Raw genomic sequence first — 13,679 nt, 5'->3', positions numbered from 1 at the left:
GCTTACAGCATTTTTCTGTCCCACCCTCTGCCTTACTCATGAGGCGTTTACAGTTGATGAATATAGATTGTCAAGGTGATATTATATGCTGCGTGTCTGATTCATTTTCTAGCTCCCTCCAGAAACACACACACACACACACACACACACACACATGCTTCCTACACTCCTGGATAATTACAGCAGTTGTTATATATCCAAGTCATCAGGGAATGTCCAGAATTGAACTGCCTTTATTGAAAACTTACATCGATTCAATATATAGTAATACAGGCAAAAATAATTAAGGCTTTGCTAGCTGTGTAAGACCTTAATCCAGATCTCACAAACATTCAATAAAGGCTGTATGGGCAGGGAAACAGACAGCTGACAATTTTGCCCGAGAGAACTAGCTGGGGTAGGAAAGGAGGGGGAGGGGAGGGGAGGGGAGGGGAGGGGAGGAGAAGACAGGAAGGGGAGAGAAAGAGTTGGGGTTGGAGAGAGCATGAATGGCCAGAATTTTGGCTGTTTACTCGGAATCATCGTGGTGAGCATAACTCAGAAAGATACTTGTATGAGTCGTTGTTTGCATCCATGCAATATAGACAAGAGAAATCCAGGAACCAAATGCCAGAGACGTTTGAAAGTTTGAATACAAGGGAACTTGTCACTTTCCACGCCCGTAAAAGTCCTCTGGGCTTGTTACAGCACAGCCAGGATAGAGGGGTGCGCTTTGCTCTGTGATCCCCTACTTTATTCATTCCTTACACAGAGGGAAAAACATTGGACTTGATGCTCCCCAGACACATCCACATCCTCTTCAGTAGATGGAGGAGGCAGTGGATGATGTATTTGGATAGGGCGTGGGTAGTTGGGACTGGGTGGACTCCCAAACTAGTAACGAAATGAAGTCTTTTTCAAAGACCAGCATTTCTAGGTGACTATCTCCACACACTGTCAGTGAGCGCTAAATAAGAATGGATCTAGTTTAGGGGAGAATGTTCACAAAGACACTTAGGGTGGAGAGAACCCCTGATTTGTTATAACCAATGCCTAAAAAGCCAACAGGCTCAGCATTTATTTCCCTTCCGGCTCCACCCAGTGATGTGGGACATGTCTTTGCTATTTAGTTTGTATGTTTACTTCCGTTGTCCCAGGATGACCCCTTAATAGACAAAAATGACAAAGGGCTTGCCAAACGAACATGGGGACCTGATGTAGGTCGCCAGCACTGAAGCTTCTGTTAGCTCCGTCCTGGAGAGAACCCACTCACAGACGTACCGCTCACCAGCTCCCTGGGCTGTATTAGACTCTCTTGCTCCCACACCTGCCCTCCTCCCCCATCAGCTTTTCCAAAAAAGTCTTGATGTTTTTAATCCTGTGCCGTTCTTTCCCTGCAGCCATGACGGGACTTGTTGTACCCCCAATGTAAAGAAGAGGAAGAACTGCTTTCTCATAGCACAAAACTACTTATTCCCATGGACCAATTATGAAGGAAGCACTCTGAGCTCACTGGGGAGAGTTACGCCCCTGAGTGGCCACGTTGGACAGATTTGGGAAGGCAAGGAGCCGCCATCTTGGTCTCATGTTCCTCACGAAGCACTGACGGTAACTCCACAAGCAAGGGCAGAAAGACGTCATTGGCGTGGTCAGTGCTAAGAGCAGAAACGCAATTCTTTGTTATGAACATTACGAAAACCACCTTCTTATGTTTGTAAAATATTTAAGAAAAACATTGGCAAACATTCATGCTTAATATTTTGGATACTATTTGTTTTTCTTTGTAGGAAAAAAAGTTGAAAGTTTCTATTTTCTATGAATCCTTTCAGATACCAATTTAGTTTATGCAGAAAAAAAAATTGAACAAAACAGGGTACCAGCATGGGAGACTTTCTTAAAAATGAAACCTGAATCGAATGAGGAAATGTTGTATGTGTGTTTGCTTATACCTTAAGCTCTTTAAAAAAAAAAACAAAAAAGGGAAAAAAATTTAAAATGTTTTACAGTTATTTAAATAAATAAACGTGTAACTTATTGTAAGTAGAAGTAGAAATTAAGACTTTTTTTTTTTTTTAGAAGAGAGGAGTCTCTCTTCCTGATGTAAAATGAAATCGACACAAACAGGTAGTGACGAGTTTTAACGGTGTGTGGTTATTACAGTTGCTTATTAGATTCTTATCCCACATCCCTCTTTTCCCATCGTTTTATTGACCCATGCACAAGAGCGCTGTGTCTTGTGCGGATTCCCACAGAGCAATCTGCCGCAAAGCCAGACTCAGAGAAATGCTGGCCCGCAAATGCTCCAACCCGTCCCTTCGTTCCCAGACTTGCTTTCTAAAGAGTTCGCAGATCAGTTGTGTCCACCCTTGGTGTGGCGTTTTCAAAACTACATTCTTTCCTGAGCAATGCAGGGCGTGCCTGTGTTACCATCTTTCCCTAGATAAGAACTGCCTCTGAGAAGGGCCAAAGCCAGGCGACTGTCCATGGGCTCTGTGGTAGAACTTCTCCTTGACAGAGCTGTATGGTCCCTTCTCTTCTGGTGCCCAATTTAGGCATGGAGGCAGGAAGCTCCACAGAACTTTGCAGAAAGAGGTTGGGGTAAGTCTTCGACGGTTTCCTTTCTATGCAGAGTCTTCCTTTTGTGTGATTAAAGTCCCTCGGAAAAACTTGTATCTGGGAGGAGTGGGGAAGGGTGTAGAAGAGAGTACTCAAAAATCCTCAAGCTTCTGTCCTTCTGCCCAAAGATATGGACACTGGGATTCCTTGGAGATTGGGAGATTAGTGGTAGCTGTGTTCTGAGCAGCCTGCCCTGGGGAGCCCTGTGCTGCCTACCTAGTTCTTAGGAGGGGAACCCTGCAGTAGTTGCTAACCACGGTAGAGCCTTCAAGATGTGTTTGGTCCCAGAGATACATCTAGACTTGCGTGGCTTGACAATAGGATGTCATGATTTCCCAGGTCAGGTGTCTTTGCCTTGTTTCCACAGACTTAGCTCGAGGTTCTTGGTTAGGCTTCTGGCATTGGAAATTGATACAGTTTTCATGGGGAAAACATCTTTCGTGCTTCTGAGCCAATTTTAGATGACCCTCTCAATGCCCATTGGCACACGCCCTCACTTACCCAACCCTCGGCTGTCTGAGTTGCCTTTAGTTTGCTCTGGAATCGCCCAATAGGACACTTTTCCCCCTAGCACATGAGAATCCACAATTTTTGAAACCCGGCATGCTCATAACTACTGCTGACAGTCCTTCATAGTCAGGGCTTCCAGCGCCAAAGTATACGGAAATGCATGAGAACACCCGCCCTGGCTAACAACCCGGTACTGGGGAAAGAATGCGTGGACTACGAACCTTACCATCCCAAAATGGAGGCCGAGCAAAATTAAGCATGTTTAGACCTGGATTTGAGCCAATCCAACATAAGGACATTTCTTTTTTTTTTCTTAAGTAGCAATAGCTTTTAGAACCTGTGAATCTTTCTCTTGCATGAAGATTAGTGCAGTACTGTCTTCAGAATGATCGTAGAGTCTGTCGGTAGTTTTACACCGAAGACTGTGTGTAACTAAAAACCGGACATCTTTGACCATTCACTAGGACCTCGGCAGCCACAGACCTATTTAATTGTACAAACGTGTGTAAGGATTATTTTTAGTGTACTAATAACTTAAAAAACGAAGCCACTCTGTCCTCTTTAGTCATTGCTATTAAATGATTCTGCTCCCAGGTTATTTTTGTGCCGCTTGGCAGACAAGTATCTCTATAGGTAATGACAGAATTCTGTTCTATTTTTGGAGAGGAACCGTGTAAGAGTTTTCATTTAAATGGACAATTGACTGCATTATTTATCTCATTTCTTTTGTTACGGCATCAAAATTCTTTCCAGTTTTTCTTTGCACATTTCAACATGCATGGTTAAAAAACCATTATCTTTACCTTTTGTAAAGTAAGGTCTCATTTCCAAACTGTATAGTTTTGTTGTTTTTTTGCTTTGTCAGTTACATACAGTATAAAGTTGCTATGCAGAGCTTTTTGTAAAGACAGCTTTTTTTGTTTACTGTTTTTAATGGTCTTCCTTATGAAAGAATATCTTGTTTGTAAAATGAATATGTCTACTTCAGTTTTAAACTTTAAATTATCCTAACAAAAAAATAAAATTTTTGTACTGTAAAAATAACCTTTGCCTTTTTTTTTTTTTTTTTTTTGAGGGAGAAATTCAGTTTGGGAGCTGTTCTTGATTTGGGGGGTTTCACTTTGGGTTCTGGTCACCCAACTTTTCTTCTGGTTAAGGAAAACTTATCAAAACTTTTGCATAAATGAAAGTATGATATCAAGGTGATTAATTAGAAATGATGTTAGGCCAGTTCTCTGCATATATTTGTCTTATGTCCATAGACCAAATTCTTTCAGAACCCTCCCCTGACTCACAGGATTCCATTTGCTCTGTTGGATGCTTTGGGTACATGGAAGTCTTGAGGTTTGTAGTCTACTGTGGGGTGAAACCATCTATCGAATGATAGACACGTTAGACACTGGGTGAAGAACTGGAGGTACCAAACTCAATGCCTACCCTTAAATCACAGGAAAGGACCATGACTCATTTCCCTGGAAGGAAACAGTCAAAGGATAGTCACACAGGGAGACAGGAGGGCTGCTGGCCTTACAGAGGCTTGGTAACTCGGCAGTGACTTCTCATATGGCTCTTGATGGTAAATCCCTGTTCTCCCGCCTGGCAATGGAAGCAAGGAGCAAAGAAACCCAGCATACTCAGATTCACCATCTTTGAAGGCGAGGAATTTCAGTGTTTGGGCGTGCCTTGAGGTCAGTTATCACCTGCATCTCAAGGACTTCAGCTCTGTCTCTCAAGCGCTGAGGAAAGAGAAAGGCAGGGCATAGCATTTACTCTGGCTGTAGGCAAAAGAATGGCTAGCAATGGGAGCATCATGTAGCCTTGTGCCCGTCAGTCCAGTGAAAATTGGGGATTTGGGTAGGAAAATAGATTCCAGGCCTGAGAGGTAGTTTTCTGACATCCATGAGCTTGGTAGAAAGTAGCCCGTGTAGGGGAAGTCGCAGTCCCAGCTCTCAGGAGCTGACAAGTCCCAACAACAGTTCATGTTTTCTCCATTTAAGAAGTTAGTAAGTCCTTCCCTCCCCACCCCACAGACTGGAAGGAACATCTGCCGTGTTATGGGCTTGACTTTTGAGGACAAAGCTCACAGTTTTTTTTTTTTTTTTAATTCCAGATTTTTGCAAGTTCGAGAGTTTGAGCCCATAAAAATTGCCTTTAAGACAGGAATGAGACCAAAATGACTTCTAGTAAAGAGTAAAGCTATCAATAGCTCTATAGCCACCAGGATAATAACTAGCTAGGCTGATGGAAATGCTAATCTCCTGTCTTCCGTCTATGGAGAAGCAGAGAGAATGTGAATGTTAGACACGAACAGATCTGAGTTCTAATCCTACCCCTCACTGTAACTGATTACCAGGGAATTATACTCCTGAACTTCAGTTTCCCTGCCCGTAAAGGTGGAGGGGAGACCCTTACACCAAGATTCTTTCCCCGCCAAGATGGTGGAGAAGTTTAAATAAAAACAATGACTGTCAAAATTCAGACGCAAGTGTCTTTAGCTCTGTATGTTTTCGTTTCTTTCCCTTTACACTGTAAATTCCCATTGCTCTTTCCTTACCACTCATCCTCGAAGGCACAGAGCAGAGGGTTGTTAATTAATCAGTGTCCCTACGACATTTGGAGGCTACAAGATCAGAATGTGGGAAGAGCACTATTTGCATCACAATTCAGGAGCTCCTTCAGCTGGATCCACTGCCAAGATAAGGTTTCTAATACTTGTGTTCCTGTCTTCGGAAAGTCAGTGTGAGGGTTTTAGGAGGAGGTGTGACTGCTTGGCATAGACAGCCAGTCTTGTGAGATAGGCAAGCCTCTCTGGAGAGGAAGTAACACAGAGAAATGGTTAATTTCCATGGTGTGTGTGTGTGTGTATCTGTGTGTCTGTGTGTGTGTGTCACACGCCATTGAAAGGAGATCCAAAGTTTATCTCTTTGAAACGTGCAAGTCACTCTAAATCCCCTCCTCTTTTTTGTTTCATACTGTGAGTTTTGTGGTTTGCATGTGAAAAGCCCCACACCAAGTTCACACCATTTGAAGACCAGTTGGTGGCAATGTTTGGGAAGGTTGTGGAACCTTTGGGGAAGTAGAGCTTCAATGGAGGAAATTGGTCACTGGGGGCAGACTTGAGGTCTTATATCCCTGCCCCACTTCCTGTCTACTCTCTGTTTCATGACAGCAGAGATACCACGTGACCAGATGCTACTGTTTGTCAAGCCCCTCTTTCTCCCCAGTAGGACAGACTATACCCTTCTAGATTTCTAAGTCAAACACAATTCTCTATTCAGCTTGCTTCCTGTCATGTATTTTGATCACAGTAATGAGGAAAGTCACTAATATTTCCCAGAATACAGAAAGATGTGACAATCAACTCCACACGGACAAGGACAGCATCCCTGGTGCTGGAGATGTCATAAAACATAGCAAAGTGCCCATGTCCTGTGGAAACACTAAAAGTGTGAACCTCCAACCCTGAACCCCAATGGTGGTTCTTCTCCTCTGGTCTCACTGGAAAGTACAGCTCCGCTATGTTGTTTAGAGAGCACAAGCAAGGAACTCAGGACCACGAGGGGTGCACCCATACACTGAGACAAGGGGGATGTTCTATCGGGAACTCACCAAGGCCAGCTGGCCTGGGTCTGAAAAAGCCCGGGTTAAAACCGGTCTCGCTGAACATAGTGGACAATGAGGACTACTGAGACCTCAAGAACAATGGCAATGGGTTTTTGATCCTACTGTACCTATTGGTTTCGTGGGAGCCTAGGCAGTTTCGTGGATGCTCACCTTACTAGACCTGGATGGAGGTGGGTGGTCCTTGGACTTCCCACAGGGCAGGGAACCCTGATTGCTCTTTGGGCTGACGAGGGAGGGGGACTTGATTGGGGGAGGGGGAGGGAAAGGGGAGGCAGCGGTGGGGAAGAGACAGAAATCTTTAATAAATAAATAAATAAATAAATAAATAAAAACTGAAAAAAAAAACAACACCATCCGAAACTGTAAATTATAACTTTTCATATCCACCGGGTGGTGGCAATGCATCCCTTTAATCCCAGCACTCAGGGAGGCAGAGTCAGGCAGATCTCTGTGAGTTCGAGGTCAGTCTGAGCTACAGAATGAGTTCCAGGACAGCCAGGGCTACACAGAGAAACCCTGTCTCAACACCCCCCAATAAAACTTTTTAATACCAAGTGTATCAATTTTGACTCTTCTTACTTTGAGAATGTAATCTTTTGTTTTAGCTTTGTATAAAATCCAGTCCAACTAAAATTTAAGAAACACTCTGATGACCTTTCAAGAATTTTCCCTTTTTTTTATTAATACAAAATTCTTAATTTCCAAATCAACTCTTACAAATTTGAGAAGCATCAGACTATGGCACTGAGAAAGGGCAAGGAACAGTTTGGTAATCGACCAATCGGTCATCATTTCTTGAGTAATCAGGACTTGGCTGGACGTGAGTAACTGTGTTCTTAGCTCTGTTTCAATAAGGGAACTCTCCACGTCTTATTCCAAGCATCTCATTCTTGCCTCTGAATTATGTTCATATCCACAAATCCCAGCCAAGGGCCCATTGAATAATTGTCCCCACATGTAACATTTTCCTAGTGATGTTTTCCTTCCTCCGTCCTGTGAAATATAGAAATGTGTTTCTAATTATTAGCAGACCCATCTGGTCACTGCACCGCATCACTGTCAGCCCCATGACTCATTGCGTGGACTGTCGGGTAAAGCTCAGCCATGTTTGACACCATCTAAGAAACGGGACTTTCATAAGGACCTCACTTTGCACTGCCTCGGCTGGAAGCAAGGTGACCATATTTTGTAGGCCAGCAAGCAGAACTTTTGACTTGACTAACACAAATAGATCCGAAGTTGGATGTGTCATAGACATCCATGTCACAAGCCACCAGAGCCATAAGCTCCCTTCTGCCCTGGTGCCTTTGCGTCCTTGCTTTTGAAAACATAAAGCAACTGGTTTCTGTCTTGCTGTCTTTGTATCTACATGTGGCTGGGGCCCAAGAATCTGTCTCCTCCCTGAATCACTGAGTGATAAGAAATGGGCACAGAAACTAACCGGCTCTTCTGCGAAACCTACCGCTGGCTTTTCAGGAAAACCCAAACAACATCTCTTCCTGTATAATATGCCTTCTCCTCGGCCTAGGCAGTGCCATTCTGATAGTAGTGCCCAAAGGGTACATGCGTGTATCAGGCTAAATTCTTCTTCCTTGTTGATTCATCTGTTACTGGCCCCCAAGTTTAGGAATCTATGCTAATTCTCATGGGTCATTCCCATATTCAGTGACACTCTCTTTTCTTCTCATTTGTGCGACTGTTTTTGCTAAGAGAAAGAATAAGAGATAAAAAACAAAAAGGGTGAATGGGAAATACATTTGATCTTTGAACTGAACACAAAAGGATTTCTTAGCCGGGCCATCTGTGCTGGCTTGGAGCAGGGTACCACACTGAAGATAAATTCAGTTAAAGGAACTGTCAGAGGACTTGGGCACAGGATGAAGTTAAAGAGAAACAGGAAACCGTACCAGGATTCCGTCTCGTAAGATGCGTTTTGATGTCGGGAGTGTGCAGGGGGCTGTTCCTTGGTGGGAACACGGGACACATGATTGATGGCAGAGGCACCGGGGAAGTGACAGCAGAACGCGGAGTCTCACCTTGACATTCATCAGAATGGCAGAGGCAGCAGCTGGAGGAGGCAGAGAAGGGACAAGGAGACATGAAGCCTCAGGCAAATGCTTCGGGTCTCTCGTGGAAGCATCGGACTGCTGTCTGCCTATTGGAGGACTGTGCTGGCAAGAGGAGTCCTGGAGGGAATAGGTCAGTGATGGATGCTTTCCCCAATGAGGTCTAACTTGACTCTTAAAATCAAGGGCTTCAGCATCAGTAGCAAAGACAGTTGCGCACACTTTATCGCCTGTCGGGGTGTGCTTTCTCAAGTATGAGTAGAAACACCAGGTAAGCCCACTTCTGACTCACGCTTCCTAGCCAAGGTCCCATGTTCTCAGGTCTTCACGTGTATGTTCTCCTTGGCTAGGCTTATCATATGCAGGGTACGATGGTCAGGTGATGTCTAAAGCTGAGCCGCCGTGGGAGGACTTGGAATCGTACATGGATCAATTTCTGATGCTATTACAAGGGTCTGGGTACATTAGAGATGACGGGGATTAGCTTGCAGTTTTGGAGGCAGTAAATCCAAGGTTGAACAGCTCCATCTGTCAAGTCCTCACAGCGGACATGGACTCACAGTGACAGAAACACATGCTGAAGAGACACATGGTGAGACAGGAAGCCAGAGAGAATTGGGGCCCAGATTTGTGCTTTTCATAATGACCAACTCTTGCGGAAATCCACTGGTATCTTGTGAGAACGACATTAGCCCTTTCAGAAGACAGCTCCCCGATGACCTAATCACCTCACACTAGACTCAACCATGTACCCATCATCATCCAACAGCATCCCTCTCTCTAACGACAGAGCTCCCAGTACTCCAGGAGCTGGACTCAAACCATATCCAAGCTTTACAAAATTGGGAGTACTTTCAAATCCCAGGTCACCAACTGATGGTCTGTGCTCTCTCTAGGCAACTCTGAGAGTATGGATGTATTTATTTTTGGTGCATAAAATGGACTTGTGTCTCCATGTCTCACAGGGATGTTGTAAGAGTATGAGGAGATGGTTCCCAAGAGCACACAGAACCCAGGCTAGGACTTGATATGTTGCCATAGAGTCCTGTGATCTTGGATGTGAACCAAGGCTGGGGACCACACTGGACGGGTGGCTGTTCTCAGTTCTTGCTCACTGCTAAGAAGCAGGTGAATCATAGGAAACTGTGGAAAGGACTTGCTGAAACAGGCTAGGTTAGAGTCAAAGTACCAGAGGCAGTTTGCCTTCGACTTTTGTCCTCTGGTGACAAGACAGCAAGGAAGAGCCTTAGCAAAATCTGCCCAAGTGAAGTTGTAATTACAGCCTTGAAGTCATAGAACCTCTCCAAAACTATCCTGGGTGATAGTGGTACCAATCTAGCAAATAGATTAAATCTCGAAGGACCACCTATCCGGGGGGTGGGGGCACAGCATCAACATTGGCCTGGGTGTTTCCGTTAAGATACTTGTGACATCTGCAATCAGATGACCTTCAATGAAGGGACTCACCCTAGTGATGTGTGTGTGGATGGTCCCCTCGATCATTTGGAAAGCCTTAAGGGCAAACCCTGAGGTTTGTGGGAAAAGAAGACATCTTTACTCAAGACTCTTACCAACTCCTGCCTGTTTCCCACCTCCTGCTTTGCCACACAATTTTCAGACTTGTAAGCCCCACAACCGTGTGAACCAGTTCCTTAAACTAGACTAGTCATTCCATGTCTGTCTGTCTGTCTGTCTCTGAGTCTCTGGTGTGTGTCTTTCTCCACACACAGACACTCTATTGGCTGTCTGTCTTTGGGTAACCTTGACAAATACATATATTTAAAACAAGCACAGAGGTATGTGGGTGTGAGGTGTCCATGTGGGAGAGGGTGTGTGCACCTGCTTGTGTGTATATGCTTGTGTGTGTGTGTTCATCTATATGTTCACATTGGGGGATGTGAGTGGGTGTGTGTGGAAGCTAGATGACAACCTCAAGTGTCATTTTGTGATGCTGTCTGCCTTTGTATTCTGAAATAAGCCTCTTATTGACTTGAAACCCACTGATCAGCCTCAGCTAACTAGCCAGTAAGCCCCAGAAATCATCTTGTCTCTGCTTCCTCGGTGCTGGGATTGGAAGCACACAGCTAGCATTATTTGTTTGCTTGTTGCTTGTTTGCTAATGTGGCCTCTGGGACCCAAATGCTTCTAGAACAAGCACTTTACGGACCCAAGCCATCTCCCTCGCCCCCACCAAGTACATTTGATTGTATGAAAATCGTAGCTGAATAAACTCCTTCTAAAAATGAAACTCCAGGCTGTTTAAAACTCCATCTGTATAAAATTCAAGAAACTGCGAACTCACCGGTGGTGACAGAAAGCAGATCAAGTGGTTGCCAGGGGCCTGGGCAAGGTGACAGAGAGACTTGCGGGGGACGCTCCAGGGTGATGAATGTACTTGCTTCCTCAGGGATGGTCCTAGTTTCCTGGGCATTTACAGACATCAAAACTTACCACATGCGTATTAAAATATGTGCAGTTGGTTGTATGTCAGTAATCCCCTAACGAAGTCTTTTATTTTCTATATATATAAAAAAAAGAGGGAAAAGGGACATAAAAGTGTAAGTAGAAAAATATTTAAAGCACAGAGTGGAAGAGATTTAGATGCCCTGCTTGGTTCCCCTCTATTCTGCCCCATGTAATCCTGAAGTCTAACAGGGTGAGGTGAAAAGGGTACCATGCCTCATGGCAGCCTCAGTCTCAACTTCAAGGCTCCTGGTCACCCATTCCCCTTCCAGACAGATGAGATGATGATGAGGGTCTGTGCCTGGACACACAGTCAACCCAAGCTTTATTGGAGATGACCTAGGGATTCAGAGCAAGTCTTCACAGAGCCTGTTGACAGAGACAATCAGGGTGTCCTTGGGGGTCTGTGTGTACCACCAAGTCAGTTTTTACCCAGAACCGAAGTTTCCTGCTAAAGAATATAACGCAGAGTGCCTGTCTTCTCGCTACAATACAGGCACAGCTGGTCAGAGAGCACAAACCTCCAGAATTGTTTAAGATGTAAAACAAGGGGCTGGAGAGATGGCTTATGGGTTAGGAATGCTTGTTGCTCTTGCATAAGACCAGAGTCAGGTTCTCAGCACCCGCATCAGATGGCTCGTAACTGTATGTGATTCCAGGGTTAGGGGGATTCAATGTCCTCTTCTGGCTTTCATGGACACCTGAGTACACACACACACACACACACACACAGAGAGAGAGAGAGAGAGAGAGAGAGAGAGAGAGAGAGAGAGAGAGAGAGAGTTCTTTTTAAAACTATGAAATGGCAGGTTTAAGAGACTAGAAATCAGGGCTGGAGAGATGTCTCCGTGGTTAAGAGCACTAGCTGCTCTTCCAGAGGACCCATGTCTGATTCCCAGCACTCACAACTCTCTGTACCTTCAGTCTGTCCCAAGATATCCAGCACCCTCTTCTGACCTCAACAGACACCAGGCACACATGTGATGCATAGACATACATGCAGGAAAACCACCCACACACAACAGTTAAAAATAAACAGAGAACACAAGGAAGCTTTTTCCTTCTTCGTGGGGTGAGGAGCAGAGAACATTTTTCAGTAGGCGTGGTTGACCCAGCTTCTTTCTACTCAGATGGAACCTTGAGCGAGAATGTCAGTGGTGATGTAGGAGACAAAACTCAGGGGCAACTACAGGAAGGGAGCAGCAGAGCCCAGGAGGAGCACAGAGAGGAGCTTTCCATTTGCACTTGCTGAGAGCCATGGGAGGATAGAGCACGGTGCGGCATTACAAACCGCTACCAGGTACAGCCGGCCATTGCAGATGCTCCCCCTGTGAGTGGCTTTCGCCTTTACTAGCTTTCCTTGTCTACATGTTGGGTTTTGGAGTTAGAACCACTGCAGGGGTATTTCAGGTAAGATTCTGGTGCCCAGAGTCAGCAACAAAGTGAGTCTGAGAACCTTCTAGAGATAGTTAATCAGTCCCTTGAGGATTGCGGCCATTCACGTTCCTTCAACACAAAGCAATTTACACGGAGTTCTGGACCACAGAAACTAGGGTTACTGGCGCTTCCAGTCTATCTAGGGGACAGGGAGCCTGGGCATTCAAGACCAAGGTGTTGGCTAGATTGGCTTTCTCCAAGGCTTGCAAATGACTACTCACTCACTCTGCGGAGATATCTTCCTTCTGATCTTGTCCATGACACCTGTGTATGTCTGACATTTTGGATGCAGAAGCAGGTGTTGAAATTGTGCCTGTACAAGGAAGATCTCTGGAAACAGGAAGATGAGAACCCTGGGGCACCAGGCTGAGAGCTGGCAAAACCACCAAACTTACTTTCAAAGATCTCGGAGATTTGTGGGGCATCATGGCACAAACCTGTAACCTCAGCACTCGGGACTTTAGGTAGGTGGATTGAGAGTTAAATACCAGCCTGGACTACACAGTAAGACCCTGTCTCAGAGGATTGAAAAAAATGTAGGGAAACATCCAAAGAGATTTTTTTGGTAGATAAATGATTGTGGGATTATTATCTGCTTTTTTGGAGTACGTTCTATGGATCATAAAATGGGGATGGGTTACCAACTCACAGGACAGTGATGGGGCTGAAAGAGGACCATATGAGGATCCCGCTAAGAAAGCTTTGAAAGCAGAGACCAGGTCATACGCCTGAACTGAGCACGGATGCAGGGACACTTGATATTGCCGAGCCAACGAAGAACAGCTTTCCAAACACACAGCAGTGAGATGGTTTGTGGGATGAGAAGGCACGAGTCCCAGGGCCATGGAAAGGTGACTCCTGTCTGTCAGAGCTGTCACAGACAAGGGGTGGTGGTGCTCTGCCATTTGTGAAAACTATGGGCTTGTTTTACAAAATTTTACAAAATTTACAATGGAATTTGGATAGTCTTGTCATTAATTGTTA

At 44.9% G+C, this 13,679-nt stretch overlaps 1 protein-coding gene across 2 annotated transcripts in view; it reads left to right on the top strand.

The window, feature by feature from the left end:
- The window catches only part of Ebf2 (EBF transcription factor 2), a 195,230-nt gene extending 191,163 nt beyond the window's left edge, over positions 1–4,067 (top strand). For both annotated transcript variants that reach the window (XM_050121886.1, XM_050121885.1), the window contains exon 16: positions 1,380–4,067. In XM_050121886.1, the coding sequence (XP_049977843.1) occupies positions 1,380–1,411 (32 nt within the window). In that variant the 3' untranslated portion in view covers positions 1,412–4,067. The remainder of the gene's footprint in view (positions 1–1,379) is intronic.
- The last annotated feature ends 9,612 nt before the right edge of the window (positions 4,068–13,679 follow it).

Source organism: Alexandromys fortis, unplaced genomic scaffold (assembly GCF_014885135.2).
Source record: "Alexandromys fortis isolate MF-2015 unplaced genomic scaffold, M_Fortis_MF-2015_v1.1 scaffold_203, whole genome shotgun sequence".
NCBI lineage: Eukaryota > Metazoa > Chordata > Mammalia > Rodentia > Cricetidae > Alexandromys > Alexandromys fortis.
This window is presented reverse-complemented; position numbering and strand designations above follow the sequence as displayed.